The sequence below is a fragment of the Podarcis melisellensis genome, assembly GCF_964234715.1.
Source record: "Podarcis melisellensis genome assembly, chromosome: 14".
Lineage (NCBI taxonomy): Eukaryota > Metazoa > Chordata > Lepidosauria > Squamata > Lacertidae > Podarcis > Podarcis melisellensis.
In genome coordinates, this window is record NC_138546.1 from 52,463,246 (window position 1) to 52,481,594 (window position 18,349).

An 18,349-nucleotide genomic window follows, 5' to 3' on the forward strand; every position below is an offset into this window, starting at 1 on the left:
ATAATTCAGGATGAGCATATCAAGGGTGTAAAACACAACAAACATAATTACAAAATTGTATTATTTGCGGATGATAATGATGGACTAGAATTGACCAAATATGGATTACTAGAGGAATGGCACCAAAGATAAAGAAAGTGGAAATCTGCCCAAAAACTTGCTCCGACCATAATGCTGTAAGGATGGAGATGAAGCAAAGAACAACCGGTTCCTTCAGATGGAGGATGAATGACACCTTATTTAGAGATGAAGAAGTGTATAAAAAGGCCCCAAAAACTTTGAGAGACTATTTCGAAATAAACATGAACACCAATGTTGAAAAAAGAGTAATCTGGGACGCAAGCAAAGCTGTGATGAGAGGGTTTTTGATACAACAGAATGCAATAAAGAAGAGAGGCCAAATGAGAAAAAAGATAAAATTTTGGAGAAAATAAAAGAAGGGGAGAAGAAATTGAGAGCAAAACCAAAGTCGCAGGAGATCCTGAGAGAAATAAAACTATATCAAGTACAATATATGGAACTGATGAATCAGGAAATAGAATGGAAAATTAAACAAATGGGACAAAAGACATTTGAATCAGCGAATAAATGTGGGGAACTGCTGGCTTAGCAAATGAAAAAAAGACAAAAATTAAACACCATTACAAATGTAGAAGTGGAAGGAAAGAGCATACATAATCCAATTGAGATTAGAAATTGCTTCCAGAGGTACTTTAAACAATTATACTCACAAGGGCCACAGAAAGAAATGGATATAGACCGATTTTTGAAGACAAATGGATTACAAAAAATCTCTCAAGAAAGTAAATTAATGCTGAATTATAAAATATCTGAACAGGAAGTAGAAGGTGCCATCCAAAATATGCAACTAGCCAAATCTCCAGGACCGAATGGGCTGACTTCCAGATATTATAGATCTTTGAAGGAGTGGTTATTACAACCCTTGAAGGAAGTCTGCAATGAAATATTGGAAGGGAAAAGGGCACCAGAGTCGTGGAAAGAGGCATATATCACACTTTTACCGAAAACAGAGACTGAAAAGACTCAACTCAAGAACTACCGTCCCATATCGTTATTAAATGTGGATTACAAAATTTTTGCTGACATTTTGGCCAAGAGATTGAAAAAAGTATTGATGGAAGAGATTTACAAGGACCAAGCGGGCTTTCTCCCGGGAAGACATTTGTCTGACAACTTGAGGAACATAATCAACATTTTGGAAAAGCTAGAAGTGAATATAAACACTAAAGCAGTTCTGATATTTGTAGATGTGGAGAAAGCTTTTGACAACATCTCTTGGAGTTTTATGAAAAAGAACCTACAGGGGATGGGGGTAGGCCAAGGTTTTGAAAATGGTATAGGTGCAATATACTCTGATCAAAAGGCCAAACTAATTGTAAATAATGTGGTTACGGAAGAATTTAAGATAGAAAAAGGGACACGACAGGGGTGCCCAATTTCCCCATTGCTTTTTATATCGGTCCTGGAGGTCCTGCTGAACATGATTAGAAGGGACCGGTTGGTTAAAGGTATACAGGTCGGAGCCAAACAGTACAAATTGAGAGCATTTGCAGATGACTTAGTATTGACGTTACAGGAGCCAGAATCTAGTACTAAAAGGGTTCTAGAACTAATTCAAGAGTTTGGTCAAGTGGCAGGTTTTAAATTGAACAAGTTAAAAACTAAGGTCTTAGAGAAAAATTTAACACCGATTGAAAGAGAGAGGTTTCAGAATGAGACAGGTCTGACTGTGGTTAAAAAAGCGAAATACCTGGAGATTAACATGACAGCTAAAAATGGGAACTTATTTAAAGAGAATTATGAAAAATGTTAGGGATGCAGGTGGCGCTGTGGGTTAAAGCCTCAGCGCCTAGGATTTGCCGATCGAAAGGTCGGCGGTTCGAATCCCTGCGGCGGGGTGCGCTCCCGCTGCTCGTTCCCAGCGCCTGCCAACCTAGCAGTTCGAAAGCACCTCTGGGTGCAAGTAGATAAATAGGGACCGCTTACCAGCGGGAAGGTAAACGGCGTTTCTGTGTGCGGCTCTGGCTCACCAGAGCAGCGATGTCACGCTGGCCACGTGACCCGGAAGTGTCTCCGGACAGCGCTGGCCCCTGGCCTCTTAAGTGAGATGGGCGCACAACCCCAGAGTCTGTCAAGACTGGCCCGTACGGGCAGGGGTACCTTTACTTTACCTTTATGAAAAATGTTGGACGGAAGTGAAAAAAACTTAGAAATTAGGTCAAATTTGAAGCTTTCCTTGTTGGGTCGAATTGCAGCTATAAAAATGAATGTATTGCCTAGAATGTTGTTTTTGTTTCAAACTCTGCAAATTGTGGACAAGATGGACTGTTTCAAGAAGTGGCAGAAAGATATTTCTAGATTTGTCTGGCAGGGCAAGAAGCCCAGAATAAAATTTAAGATATTAACTGATGCAAAGGAAAGGGGTGGATTTGCCCTGCCAGACTTTAAATTTTATTATGAATCAGCCGCATTTTGTTGGCTGAAAGAATGGTTGCTTCTTGAGAACACAGACATCCTGGGTTTAGAAGGTTTTAATAATGTTTTTGGTTGGCATGCATATCTGTGGTACGACAAGGTTAAAGCACATAAAGCATTTAAAAATCATATTGTCAGGAAAGCATTGTTTAATGTTTCAATAAGATATAAGGATTTATTGGAAAATAAAACCCCAAGGTGGTTGTCACCAATGGAAGCAAAAGCTCAGAAAAAGCTCAATATGGAAGCCAAATGGCCGAAGTATTGGGAAATTTTGGAACAAGAAGGAGATAGATTGAAACTGCAGAGTTTTGAGAAATTAAAAAGTGCGAGATTGGCTTCATTACTACCAGATAATGGAGGCATATAATTGGACAAGAAAATTGGCTTCCAGGTGGAAAAATCAAAATTAGAAACAGAGTTGTTAGAACCTAAAACTAATATTTTGTCAAAGATGTATAATTTGCTGCTGAAATGGAACACTCAGGATGAAACGGTGAAATCTGCTATGATCAAATAGGCACAAGATGTTGGACATAACATTATGTTTGCTGACTGGGAACAGTTATGGACCACAGGTATGAAGTTTACGGCATGTAATGCCTTAAGAGAGACTATTATGAAAATGATTTACAGGTGGTACATGACCCCAGTCAAGCTTGCAAAAATTTATCATTTGCCCGATAATAAATGTTGGAAATGCAAAGAAAATGAAGGTACATTCTTTCACCTTTGGTGGACGTGCCCAAGGATTAAGGCTTTCTGGGAAATGATATATAATGAAATGAAAAAAGGTATTTAAATATACCTTCCTGAAGAAACCAGAGGCCTTTCTCCTGGGCATGGTCGGCCAATTGGTGCCAAAGAAGGATAGAACTTTCTTTATGTACGCCACAGCAGCAGCAAGAATACTCATTGCAAAGTACTGGAAGACACAGGACTTACCCACTCTGGAAGAATGGCAGATGAAGGTGATGGACTATATGGGACTGGCAGAAATGACTCGCAGAATCCGAGACCAGGGAGAAGAGTCGGCGGAAGAAGATTGGAAGAAATGTAAAGATTATTTACAGAAATATTGCAAAATTAATGAATGTTAGAATGATGTTGGATAGAAACTAAGTGGTTTCCAGCTGTAATGCCCTAAGAGAATATGGAAAATAAGGTTTAGAATCAGGTTAAAATCTATCGATAAGGATTTGCTGAACTAACAATCTGAATTGGAATGTACAAAAAAGGGAGGTATGAGGAGGTCTGGGAAATAAGTTAATGGAAATAAGTAATGGAAATTTTGTGTGCTTTTAATTATTTTCATTTTTGTATTTTTGTTATTTTTCTTTTCTTTTTTTCTTTTTGATTTTTATTGTACTACTATTAAAAACTTTAATAAATATTCTTATAAAAAAATAAAAAAATAAAACTCATTCTGAATCTGACCGGACACAGGTTAGAGCTCAACGTCGAGCCTACCAAGTGCATCTGCAGAAGATAGTAGCAGGAGACTCTTTCAGGTGGTCTGCAATTTAACTGAACCACCTGCAACATCGAGGCCTTGTAAAGACCCCAAGATCTCCTGCAACGATTTTGCAAAGTTTTTTGCAGATAAAATAACTCATATTCGGAAGAAACTAGACACCACCGTGGGAGCAGGGCTGGGGCGGGAGAGTGCTAGAACCCTGTCTGGTCAAGTTGCATTGAATCAATTTCAATCCATTACACCTGAGGATGTGGACAGGCTGCTTGGACGCATGAAACCAACCACCTGTCTCCTTGATCCTTGCCCATCCTGGCTAATAAAAGCAAGCCGGGAAGGGCTGGGTGATGGGCTCTGTGGGGTGGTGAATGCCTCCCTCTGTGAGGGAACATTCCCAGATCCGCTGAAAGAGGCGGTCATTAAACTGCTTCTTAAAAAAAAATCTTTAGACCTGGCCAGTATGGCCAACTATCACCCAGTCTCAAATCTTCCATTCTTGGGCAAGGTGATTGAGCGCGTGGTTGCTGAACAACTCCAGGCACGCCTGGAGGATGCGGACCATTTGGATCCCTTCCACTCGGGATTCAGGCCTCATCATGGGACTGAAACTGCCTTGGTCATGCTGGTTGATGATCTCCGGCGGGCTAGGGACAAAGGTGAGAGCTGTTTCCTAGTTCTGCTGGATCTCTCAACGGCCTTTGATACAATCAACCATAACATCCTTCTGGAACGTCTAGAGGGGCTGGGAGCTGGGGGCACTGTTATACAGTGGTTCCGCTCCTTCCTCCTGGGCCGTGCTTAGAAAGTGGTGGTGGCGGATGAGTGTTCAGACCCCTGGGCCCTCACTTGTGGGGTGCCTCAGGGTTCTGTCTTCTGCCCCATGTTTTTTAACATCTATATGAAGCCACTGGGAGATATCATCAGGGGGTTTGGACTGGGTGTCCATCAATATGCAGATGATACCCAGCTCTACCTCTCTTTCAAATCAGAACCAGTGAAGGCGGTGAAGGTCCTGTGTGAGTGCCTGGAGGTGGTTGGAAGATGGATGGCGGCTAATGGATTGAGGTTGAATCCTGACAAGACAGAAGTACTGTTTGGGGGGGACAGGGGGCGGGCAAGTGTGGAGGACTCCCTGGTCCTGAATGGGGTAACTGTGCCCCTGAAGGACCAGGTGCGCAGCCTGGGAGTCATTTTGGACTCACAGCTGTCCATGGAGGCGCAGGTCAATTCTGTGTCCAGGGCAGCTGTTTACCAACTCCACCTGGTACACAGGCTGAGACCCTACCTGCCCGCCGACTGTCTCGACAGAGTGGTGCATGCTCTAGTTATCTCCCGCTTGGACTACTGCAATGCGCTCTACATGGGGCTACCTTTGAAGGTGACCCAGAAACTACAACTAATCTAGAATGCAGCAGCTAGACTGGTGACTGGGGGTGGCCACCAAGACCACATAACACCGTTCTTGAAAGACCTACATTGGCTCCCAGTACGTTTCCAAGCACAATTCAAAGTGTTGGTGTTGACCTTTAAAGCCCTAAACGGCCTCGGTCCAGTATACCTGAAGGAGCATCTCCACCCCATCATTCTGCCCGGATGCTGAGGTCCAGCGCTGAGGGCCTTCTGGCGGTTCCCTCACTGCGAGAAGTCAGGTTACAGAAGACATCTTAAGGCAGCCCTGTTCAGGGAAGTTTTTAATGTGTGACATTTTAGTGTATTTTTGGTCTCTGCGGAAGCCGCCCAAAGTGGCTGGGGAAGCCCAGCCAGATAGGTGGGGTACAAATAATAAATTATTATTATTATTATTATTATTATTATTATTATTATTATTATTATTTCTTTCAAAAGCCTTTTCTGCATCTAATGACAATATCATAAACTCCTCTTCATCAAATCTTTGTTAATCTGATATTATCTGTAGCTTGTATTGTTTTTATAAAACCTGATTGATTATTAGGTATCAAGTCTTGAATAACTTTTTGTAATTTTGCTGCCAATATTGCATTCAAAATCTTTGCATCAACATTCATTAGTGATATTGGTCTATAATTTGCACATTTAGTAGGGTCTTTGTTAGGTTTTGGAATAATTATTATTAAAGCTTCATGGAATGTTGTAGCAGATATACCTTTATGAGCTATTTCCTCATAGAAGTCTGGGAACTAGTATAGTAGATTTTTGAATATTTTATACCATTCTATAGGAAAACCATCTGGTCCAGGTGATTTCCCACTCCCATAGAATCATAGAGTTGGAAGAGACCACAAGGGCCACCGAGTCCAACCCCCTGCCAAGCAGGAAACACCATCAGAGCACTCCTGACATATGGTTGTCAAGCCTCTGCTTAAAGACCTCCAAAGAAGGAGACTCCACCACACTCCTTGGCAGCAAATTCCACTGTCGAACAGCTCTTACTGTTCAGGAAGTTTCTCCCCATTGTTTCTATTACATTCTCAATATCTGATATATTTAGGGGTGCTGATAGCATATCTTTTTGATATTCTTCAATAGTTGGTATTTTAATATCTTGAAAGAAGTTCTCCACCTCATCCTCTGATATATTTTCTGGCCCTAAATATATTTTTTTGTAGAATTAAAAAAATTCATTATTGATATCTATTGATGAGGTTGCTGCGATATTATTTCATTTCTTATTAAGGGTATTATTTGGTTCGCTTTCTTTTATTTTAGACAATTAGCTAGAATTTTTGTCGGTCTTTCTCCCTGTTCCCAATATATTTGTCTTAGACTTAGTAGGCTGAACTCAATCTTTTGAGCTAGTATATTATTCAGTTCTAATGTTAGTTGTTGTATTATTTCATATGTACCCGTAGATGGGTCATTTGCCATGGGGTGCCACAGTGTTTTTAAAGAAATTTTAATATTATTTTCTTTTAATCTTTGCAGCTTGGCATTGTTGGCAGTGAAGGATATTATCTTCCCTCTGATGTAAGCTTCTGATGTACCTCAGGTTACATACGCTTCAGGTTACACACTCCGCTAACCCAGAAATAGTGCTTCAGGTTAAGAACTTTGCACACATTTTTTTAACATATACTTATATATGTAAGGGGTGTGTGCAGTGATTATAGTGTTGAACTGTGACCTGGGAGACCAGGGTTCAAATTCCCACTCAGCAGTGAAGTTCACTGGGTGCCCTTGGGCCAGTCACTGTATCTCAGCCAACCTATGTGGAAAGCAACCTTATGATAAAACATGCCATCGGTCCATTTCCCACTGGGGTGGAGAGCATCCTTCCCATAGGCCAGAGCTGGCCAGCCAGGGGTCCAATTTGGCAAAGGAGGCCATTTCCCCAAACCATGGCCACCTGCCTCTCACCTGAGCACATGGGTCAGGTTGAGCCATGACTGGATCAGCTGGGCAAAGCGAGTTCCCTGTGGGGAGGGCACAGCCAATCCCTGCAGAAAGTGAAGCCACCTGCCATCAATGACGAGGCTGAGGTGGGCCACCCTGGCCACCTGCCACAAGGGGTAGGGAAGATGGGTATCTGGCCTGATGCTTAGATGAGTTCCCTTAACCTTAGTTTACAATGAATGGCAGCAGTTCTCTAGGATTTAATAGACTCATAGAGCTGTAGAGTTGGGAGAGACCCAATAGGTCCCCTAGTCCCTCCCCCACCTGTAGGTGCAGGCTGTACTTCTGCCTGCACCCAGATGCGTGTGTTGCAGCTCTTTGATTTATTTTTATGGCAGGAGCCAAAGTTCCCAATGCAGAGGAGGATCCCAGGTTCAGGCCCCTGCCAACTGCAGGTCCAGGGGGGACAACGGCTCCCACTGGAAACCTTGGAGAGTTGCTGTTGGTCATTGTAAGCCAGGAGGGGAACCTTCGTTGATCTCCATAACAGTTGCTGGAACCTTCAGGAGGGGAGGGTGGTCTTGTGCTTGAATCCTGCTTGCAGGTTTCCCACAAAATGCTGGACCAGAAGGGCCATTGACCTGATCCAGCAGGCGCTTTTATATCCATCTCCTCTGACCTTGACTACGCTGTCTGGGGTTGATGTGGAAGGATGTCCAGCAACATCTGGGAGGGCCATAGGTTCCCTATCCCTGGTTCACATTGACTAACAGGTGGAGCAGAGGCCTGATTTAGTAAATTATTATTACATTCATACAGCACCTTTATCTTCCAAGGATCTCAAGGTGGTGTACATAGTTCCCCTCCTTCCCATTTCATCCTCACAACAACCCAGTAAGATAGGTTAGGCTTCTAGCCTAAGGTCACCCAGTGAGCTCCATGGCTGAGTGGGGATTTCCCTCCCAGGTCCTTGTCTAACACTCTAGCCATTATGCCACATAGTTTCTCACATCCATCCATATTCCTGGGTTCTAAGGCATATAGGATTGTAAAGCTAAACACTTGAATTGTGGTTGGAAATGGAAGTGTTTAATTCATTTTTTAGGAAGGTGGAGGGGGAAATCACAGGTACTGAGACCTGGGATTCCATGCCGAGTTATTGATTTCACTTCACAGGCTGGTAAGATGTGGAGGCAACTGGGAAACCCTCTGTGCTGTCAAGAGACAGACGTATTTCATCTTTTGCCATTGCTATTTCACTGCCCCTGACTTGTAGCCATGGGCCAAAGAACTCGGTGGGTGTTTTGGTTTCAGTAATTATGACTGGGATGTAGAGAAAAAAAAGGGCTGCATCTTTCCTTGCAACAAAGGCAGCAACTAAATATTGGACAAATATAACAATCCTTAATGGAGTTCAGTCAAAGGTGCTGCCAAAGAGAGGTAGGTCACAGGATTTGCACGAAGCAGAAGAGTGAGTCATTTTATTGCCAACAAAATGCCTGCAATTTTGAGCTGAGCTTTAACCACCCAATTACCTTGATTTCTTTCTTTTTCTTAAAAGAAAGAAAATATAATCAAGTAAAGAATAGGAGAAACCAGAATCAATGATCCTCTTTCCACTCCAGGTGGAGACCAAAACAGCAGCAAAGGTGGTGTCTAGTAGGTCTCAATAAATGAGATAAATTGCTTATGTTTAAAGGGCTTTTTGTTGTGGTGCGACGGGTGGGGTGAAATGCCAGTTTGTGAAGGACTTAAAGAAAAGAAGCTGGACTGATACTAGCCACTGCCAAGTAACTCTTGCATGAGAGGAATTTATCTGTTATAAATTTTGGAAAGTTGTTTCTGCATTTGCTATGCATTTGGACTCCTCTTAGCTTTTGTAACCCAATTTTACCTGCTCCCAAGGAGCAGGTTTTTGTATTTTGCTTGGGTACAACTGGATGCCATTTTTAATCAATATGGCAGACTGAACTTTCCAAAAGCACGGATTTCAAAAGTGCAATGATTTTGTTTGGCTTCTTAGAAAGCCCAAGCACTGCTGGCAGAGCATTTCCTTTGCATGTAACAGGTTCCAGGTTCAATCTCCAGCAACCGCAGAAAGGGCTGGGAGAGATCCCTTCAGACATCCTAGAGAACTTCTGCCATGGTTTGACTCCTATAAACAGCTTCCCACTTTCCCATCTTCTGCGAGCTGCTTGGAGCACAGTGGGTTTGTAGGAAATTAGGTATGTAAATGATCTGACTGCTTCTTGGCCTTTCAGCTAGGATCATGCAAAAACATTATGCTAATTCATCGGTTCTTACCAGATCCAATACAAATCCAATACAGCCTGGATTTGAGGACTATATATTAACTGGATTTTTGGAACTCGGAGATGGAATAGGGGCTTCCTCCATCTGCTCCACGCATCAATCCAGTACAGTGGTATCTTGGGTTAAGAACTTAATTCATTCTGGAGATCCGTTCTTAACCTGAAACTGTTCTCAACCTGAAGCATCACTTTAGCTAATGTGGCCTCCCGCTGCCACCGCACTGCCGGAGCACGATTTCTGTTCTCATCCTGAAGCAAAGTTCTTAACCCGAGGTACTATTTCTGGGTTATTGGAGTCTGTAACCTGAAGCGTCTGTAACCTGAGGTACCACTGTATTGCAGTACACCTCCAAGAATGGCTCACCAAAAATAAACAAATCAACTATTTTTGAGAGATGTTCAGTGCAAAACTGAAATTGGGAAAGAAATCACGACAATTTAAGCTGGTACCAGAAACTGACCCACACCAGGAATCTCCCAGTCATTCACATGCTTTAACTGACGGCCAAGTAATGTTTTTCCAGCTTGAGGAGCACACACTCTCATCAGTTTTTGGAAAGCTGTATGCCAGGCTGGGTGGGGCCAGAGGCAAAGGGGGTGGAGCAAACAGATGCAACTCGGAACTTGCTATGGGAGCCAGGCCAAAACACTAGAGGCGTCTCCAACTCTCCGCACCCTGCTTCATACAGGAAAGCAGGAAGCATTATCACAGCTCAAGGGCCTGTTCCTGTCAGGCAAAACTAGCGCCGGAAGTATGAGAATGGAGGGGGCCTGGGGAAGAGTCCTAACAGGCAGGCTGACTGGCCCCTGGGGCTTGACTTTCACCACCTCTGCTTTAAACCAACGCAACAAATGAGACGGCAGTGAAGGTGTGGGTTGTAGGTATATTTATTTGCAAATACAAGAGAGAGAGAGGGGGGGGAGGGAGGGAGAGAAAGAAATCGCCATACAATAGCAAATAGGAACATTTACAGTTATCTCCAATTCGGACTTGATCAAGTTAATGTTAAATACAAAACTGAGAAAGAGAGGGAGAGAAAGAGAGAAAAAGGGATTGTAAAAAATAAAAAATATGTGCATTCAAAAGAGCTTATTCCAGTATAAAGTTACTGAGGGCAGCTCAGATGCCACCCTCCTCCTCTCCAAGCAGAAACTGGGGTGGAGGTTGGCTGTCAGCCTGCTTTAAGAAAACAGGAGCTCCCAGTCTTGTCACTGGCAGGCTGCGCAAGGAGAAAGAACTGGAAGTAGAGAGCAAGAATTGCCCCACTTAAACAAAATTGGATTTCAAGGTTTTGTCGGAGAGGAGGGGCTGTGGAAGAGAACAGATCTGAGGCCTGATATCAAGTCTCTTTCCTCTACCTCCCTTCTCCCAGATGTTTGGGGGTTAAGCCCCACTTATTTGGCCACTCCCATCCTCACTGTCCCCTGCTGAGTCCTTCGTACCAACAACTGCCTAGCATTCCTGGCTAGCAGCAAAACTGCAAGTGGGTTCCACATGCCCCGCCCCACATCGCAGGAAAAGAGACCCACAGATCTGCACCCCAGCTAATAACCTTTTCTGCAGGCTTAAGATACAATCACAGGCAAGAAAGGTGAAGGCAGGGGAGAAGAATCCCACTGGGATGTGGCACGGAGGATCCTTGCAGGTTAAAGGTGCATCCTGCTGTGGCAACATCACATGGACACACACACACCAGGCACTGCGGGATTTGTGTGATACGACATCACAACTTGCACGTAACCTGTACGCCTCTGCACAACAGGTGTGCCCTTGCAAGTGTGTGTATGTTGCAGCTACATCAGTGGGTGAATTGGGATGGCACAGTGGGCAAGACCAACCTTGGGCAGGCTGGGCAGACAAGAACCATTAACATAATTCATAACACTGACGCTGCCACTCAATACAAAAGGTCCCTGTAAGATATTAGGACTCTGCATCGTATTTATGCAAAGAGAATACTGGCTACATCTTTGAACGAGGAGTGTGTATTAAGTACATACAGACAAGGATACACCTAGATTCAGTGGTGGGCAAGACGGAAATCTTCTTCTAGCCTGGCCTTGGATATAACTGGAAAGGGTCCCCTTCTGCATCAGAACCAGGAAAGCAGCACCCCCTCTGTCTCCAGAAGGTGGAGGACACTGAGATGGCAAGGAGTTCCATCTTCTCCCTGTTTGCCTCCAGTGGCAAGTCAGGGCTGGAGGTTTGGTTTGTTCTTTTTTTAATAAGGCACAGTTCAATCAAGGGTGCTAGTCTTGGAGAATGCAAGCCTTCATAGCCCATGGCTACTAGTTGCGACTTGAGCTAGCCAGCTAGTCAAACAGTAAGTTTCTGATAGCCTCAGCAGCAGAAAAATTGGCTCAAATCAGTGTTCTGGGCAAAGCTGCATCTGAAGATGCTGACGAATCTGGTTTGGTCAAGAGGGAGGAAGGGAGGAAACAGGCTTTGGCCTGGTCCCTGCTGCTCTGTGGCCGCTGGGCCAGGATTCCTATTAGCTCTTCTCCTTCCCTGCCCAGGCATAGGAGGAAGGGAGCAGGTTCTCTCTCTGCGCATGCTCAATGATGGCCAAGTAGCAGAAGTAGTACTGATCGGGGGTCTGGATGCTGAAAGCTCGCTGCGTCCTCATCCGCACCACTGTCTGCTGCACATTCAGCGTGCCCACGTCCTGCAGTTGAGACAGGCAGATGTCCAGAGCACAGAAGGTACCTGGGGGAAGAAGATCACCGTAAGCCATACCCAAGCCAGGACCCCTTGGACACTCCACATCCACCTTCCCCCACATCCTGGGGCCCTTGAGGTGTTGTTAGACTCCAGCTTCCCCCAGCCTCAGTCAGCATGGACCAATGGTGAGGGAGGGTGGTCCTGCAACACATATGGCCCCGCTCTGCCTCCACAGCTGGTGGCTCTGAATACCAGTTGCTGGAAACTGCAGGAGGAGAAAGGGCTCTTTTGCTTGGGTCCTGCTTACCAGTTTCCCTTGGGCATCTGGTTGGCCACTGTGAGACCAGGATGCTGGACTGGACGGGCCAGTAGCCAGCGACCACATCCAGCAAGCTCTTCTTTTTATGTTCTTAACACCGGGAGGGCCACAGGTTCCCCACCCATGTTCTTCAAACCCTATGACTGATTTCAGCCAAATGTTCATTCATTCATTGTGGGTTTTATCCAATGAAGTGCTAATTTAAAGTAACAAAGGTATACTTGTTCTGCAGCCGAAACGTTTTGCACCACCAGAACACTGTGATGCAAGAGAAAGATCAAGCAGTTTGCCGCCACGTTTGCCCTGCAACAGAAGCAACAGAAGGAACAGTCTACTGTCCAATGAGCTGCAAATGCAGCTGCTGAACTGGATTCCTCCACTGCGCTAAACTGAAACTCGCCCATCCACTAGTGCAAGAGCCCGTGCACTCATGGACAGAAAACTCTGGATATAGTCCACTGTCCTGAAAAATATCACACGTATACACAAATAGGAATAAGGAAGCCCTGGCTGCCTCACAAATTTCTTTTTCTCTGATTATTATTATTAATTATTATTATTATTATTGAATTTCTATACCCGGAGGTCTCAGGGCGGTTCACATAAAAATATCACAGTATATAAAATAAAAATAAAAGCAATAACCCAATAAAAACCCTGAAAAAAGCCACTACTGAGAAATCCCCATTCTTGTGTTGCCACCCTCCAAACCTCTTGAGGAGGCACACAAAGAAGGGCCTCAGAAGATGATCACAGGGTCCGGGAAGGTTCATATGGAAAGAGGTGGTTCACGAAGTACAGGTGAAACTTGGAAAATTAGGATATCGTGGAAAAGTTCATTTATTTCAGAAATTCAACTTAAAAGGTGAAACTAATATATGAGATAGACTCATGACATGCAAAGCAAGATATGCCAAGCCTTTATTTGTTATAATTCTGATGATTATGGGGTACAGCTGATAAAAACCCCAAATTAACAATCTCTGAAAATTAGAATATTGTGAAAAGGTGCAGTAGCTATTCAATCCATAACATCTGTAATGGGTTCAGTAGAAAGCACAATCATGGGGAAGGCTGCTGACCTGACAGTTGTGCAGAAAGCCATCATTGAGACCCTCCAAAAGGACGGAAAGCCTCAAACGGTGATTGCAGAAGAAGTTGGATGTTTGCAAAGTGTTGTATCAAAGTACAGTGGTGCCCCGCAAGACGAACGCCTCGCAAGACGAAAAACCCGCTAGACGAAAGGGTTTTCCGTTTTGGAGGCGCTTCGCAAAACGAATTTCCCTATGGGCTTGCTTCGAAAGAAGAAAGCCCATAGGGAAATCTCCGGGGACCTCTTTTAAATGCTAGCGGTGGGGAGCAAAGCCTTTCCCCCCCCATCCGGCCTTCAGAAGAGGTCCAGGAAGGCCGGCGGGGGCTGAAAGGCTTTGCTCCCCACCGCCAGCATTTTAAAAGCAGTCCGGGATAGCAGGGAAGCGCTTCCCGCTATCCTGGATGGCTTTTGAAGGCAGGCGGGGGGGGGGGAGCAAAGACTTTCGCCTCCCGCCGGCCTTCAGAAGAGGTCAGGGGACAGACTGTCCCCGGACCTGGTCTGAAAGCGGTTTCCATAGGAACGCATTAATTGATTTTTAATGCATTCCTATGGGAAACCGTGCTTCGCAAGACGAAAAACTCGCAAGACGAAAAGACTTGCGGAACGAATTAATTTCGTCTTGCGAGGCACCACTGTACATCAATGGAAAGTTATGCAGAAGGGGAAAGTGTGGGAAAAAAAGGTGCACAACAGCAGGGATGACCACAGCCTGGACAGGATTGTCGGGAAAAGACCATTCAAATGTGTTGGAGACTTTTGCAAGGAGTGGACTGAGGCTGGAGTTAGGGCATCAAGAGCCACCACACACAGACGGATCCTGGAGATGGGCTTCAAATGTTGTATTCCTCTTGTCAAGCCGCTCCTGAACAAGAAACAACGTCAGAAGAATCTTGCCTAGGCTAAAGAAAGGGGAAAAAAAGAACTAGTCTGTTGCTCAGTGGTCCCAAGTCCTTTTTTCTAATGAGGGCAACTTTTGCATCTCATTTGGAAACCAAGGACCCAGAGTCTGGAGGAAGAATGGGGAGGCACACAATGCCAGATGCTTGAAGTCCAGTGTGAAGTTTCCAATGCCAAATGCTTGAAGTCCAGTGTGAAGTGTTGATTTGGGAAGACATGCCATCAGCTGGTGTTGGTCCACTGTGCTTCATTAAGTCCAGGGTCAACGCAGCTGTCTACCAGGAGATTTTGGAGCACTTCATGCTTCCTTCCGCAGACGAGCTTTATGGGGATGCTGCTTTCTTTTTCCAGAAGGACTTTGTCACCTGCCCACACTGCCAAAAGTACCAAAACCTGGTTCAATGCCCATGGGATTACTGTGCTTGATTGGCCAGCAAACTCACCTGACCTGAACCCCATAGAGAATCTATGGGGCATTGCCAAGAGAAAGATGAGAGACATACTTCCGGTCAGCGCCAGCGATTAATGGCGGACTTGCCTCGGAGCTCCGGGGGAAGTCTGCTCCGCGGGTTCGGGTCCTGCTGCTACGGCAAAGCGGGGACCCTTAAAAATCACAGGAGCAGAGTCCTATGAACAAGAAGATCCGGTGGGCACCTTTTGCGCCCCCCCTAAACCGCAAAGGAGCTTTTTTAAAGGCTTCGGAGCGGTGGCGGGTGAGTGGCGCGGTGCTGAGGGTCGGCTACAGCCTGTGGAGTGAAGCCGCACCGCCATGATCTTCCATAACACCTCAGCAGTGCCACAGGCTGATAGCATCCATGCCATGCCGCATTGAGGCAGTAATTGATGCAAAAGGGGCCCAAACCAAGTACTGAGTACATATGCACGCTTCTACTTTTCAGAGGTCCAATATTGCTCTATTTGCAGTCCTTGTTTTGCTGATTTCATTTAATATTCTAATTTTCTGAGATTGTTAATTTGGGGTTTTCATCAGCTGTACACCATGATTATCACAATTATAACAAATAAAGGCTTGACATATCTTCCTTTGCATGTCACGAGTCTATCTCATATATTAGTTTCACCTTTTAAGTTGAATTACTGGAATAAATGAACTTTTCCACGATATTCTAATTTTCTGAGTTTCACATGTATTGCAGTCCTGAGCCGTTTAAGGCTTTATAGGTCAAAACAAGGACTTCCGGTTGACTGCACAGTTATGGCAGTTGAGACCTCTTTCGGCTGAAAGAGCCCTTGCGCTTTGAAGTTGGGGAGACCGTGAGAGCGTTGCGGTTCCCCGGAAAAAAACTCAGATCGGGCGTTTTGAGGACCTGGTGTTCCAGCAGGTGCACTTTATCGACTCCCCTGCTCCCCGGTAAGCTCATTAGAGCCCCAAGAGTGAGAGGGGTGGGAGATGCAGCACAGCAGAAATGAGTGCTTCCTTCAAAGCAGCAAAGCTCTGAGACTGGCTAGCTTGAGTGGCCAATTCCTTCATTAAAAAAGAGACTGAAAGTTGGAACTGTAAGTACTTAAAAACTTGATTTGGAAAATTGGGAAGAAAAGGGAGACTTAAAAACGGGGGTCGGTCCCCTTTGTGGAACAAAGTAAAAATCGGTGCGCTAAGACCAAAGCCTAAAAGGAAAGAAAAACTTTTAAAACTCTGCAAGCAATTTACCCCCCCCCCGAGGAAAGGGGGCTTTGGATAATTTGTGCTATTTTGGAAATCTATTAATAAGTCTGAGATATCCTCTTTTGGTACCGGACCACCCAGATCTAGTCTCCATTGTGACGTCACAATGGAAGTGGAAACATTCAATCCCCGTCTCTACTGAGTTGGTTATAAACTTTCCTGTGATGCCTGGCAACATTTTAAAGTGGATAAAAAGTGTCTTCGGATTCCCTCAGAGCAAGGGGAGCCTTGGAAAATTTTCTCTTTGCCATTTTTGTCGTTGGGATTTAATGAGTTTTAAAGATTAAGGAAGCTGCTCCTGATCCGGCTGCAGTGGGATTTGTGGAGGAAACTTGTTTTTCTTCCTTATTGTACCAGACTGTGTGACTGACCTTGACATTCTTTAGCTATGAGTTCAGAAGGAGAAAGCCTGAGATGTGGTTCTAAAGCAGCACCACAATTTGAGGAGTCGGTGATGTCAATGTTAAATGATATTAAAGAAGGATTAGATCGTAACACAGCTTCTATAAATAAGTTGGGGAAATAGATTGAACATTTAAGTATCAACATGAAAGATGTGAAAGATGAGATAAACACATGATGCAAGGTTGACACAGCTGGAGAATGTTAGAGTGCAGGATCTGGAACGCTTGCAGTATGAAAATGCAAATTCAATCGCTTTTCTCCAATTGAGTGCGAAAGAATCACATCTGAGATTGAGAGGGGTCCCTTTTCTGGAAGAAGATAAACTCAGAGAATCTTTGATAGAATTTTTTGTGGATCTCTGGGATCTGAAAAAAGAGGAAGTGGAAGATTGGGTAGAGAAAGCTTACAGATTTGGCCCTAAAAAAGAGACCAAAACAGCTTACGATAGTATTGTGGTCTTTAAGACCAAGGAACAAAGAGATATCATTTTGGGACATCATTATAAAAAAGGCCTTAAAATTCCTGACAAATCGGTGGTGCTCTTTAAAGAAATTCCACGGCAATTTTTGAACCTGAGATCTCAGTACAGAGACCTGACTGACAGAAAGAACATCTTTTTTAGGTGGGAATTTCCAGAGGGGCTATCTTTCAAATTTGAAGGAAGACAGCAGAAGAGTCGAAGCAGATTCTTCGATTAATTTTTCGATGGACTGTGTATTCAAATTCACTTTCTGTACCAAATTGTCAATACTTGTGGTATTCACATCAATTTTGGCAGATGCTTCAGTTACTTGTTTATTTGTCTCAGCTACTTGCTTAGCCAAGTTTTCCAAAGATGCATTAATTTTCCCAAGGGCCTGTGCCAAAACGTCTTCAGACATCACTTTTGCTTTAGCCTGTACAGGTACAGCCCCTGTTGTACCAGCTCCAGATGTTGAAGCCCTGCGCTGATGTGTTGTGTACAATCTGCCAGACCTCGTAGTCTTTTCCTGTAACTGCTCTAATTTTCCTTTATCATTTGCCATAACACTCTCATGAAAATCCAAGGTCACTTCCCACGGCTAGTAGAGATTGTTTTGAATGGAAAATTTCCCAAAGCCCAGTTGTTCTTGCAACAATAGCAATGTTCCTCTAGGGGGACACAGTTACAGTCCAGAGTTTGCAACTTTCTTAAAACAAAAGTCTTTTAAAGTCCCTCACCTCCCTTGAAAAACATCAGCTTCAAAGTAGCTCAAAGTTACTTTATAGTCAGGAGAAGTCCAGAAACACTGTATCCCTTTTGCAGAGTCAATTCACAAAGTCTTACTTTGCAGACTAGCTTTTCACTAGCCGGCTTTCTCTGTCTGGGGGCAGCCTGTTCCCAGGTTTTAAGCAGCAGATGTTAACTTTCTTTCCCCCTTTTTCATGCAGGTAAATAACTCACAGTTCTTTTCCCCCCTCCACCCCTGCAATTTGGAGGGGAGTCCACCTTCTTAATGTCAGGATTTATGTCTTTTAAAAAGACTTTCAAAGTTTCCGCTTTGCAGTCTCTTTGCTTTAATCTGTTTACAAGTCAGGGAGGCAGACTTCCTGTTTATACCTTCCCCGATTCGGCACCCAATTTCATCCAAATTTCTCTGATTTTCCTCCAATTAATTCAATAGACCCACTCACGGGTAGATGCTTTTTGTATCCGAATGTCCCAGGAAAAAG

The 18,349-nt window shown here is 44.2% G+C and overlaps 1 protein-coding gene across 1 annotated transcript in view; it reads right to left on the bottom strand.

Moving 5' to 3' along the window:
* Positions 1–10,466: 10,466 nt before the first annotated feature.
* PTPN9 (protein tyrosine phosphatase non-receptor type 9) overlaps positions 10,467–18,349 on the bottom strand; it is a 67,791-nt gene continuing 59,908 nt past the window's right edge. The window contains exon 13 of the mRNA XM_081887692.1: positions 10,467–12,301. Coding sequence (XP_081743818.1) covers positions 12,087–12,301 — 215 coding nt within the window. The 3' untranslated portion in view covers positions 10,467–12,086. The remainder of the gene's footprint in view (positions 12,302–18,349) is intronic.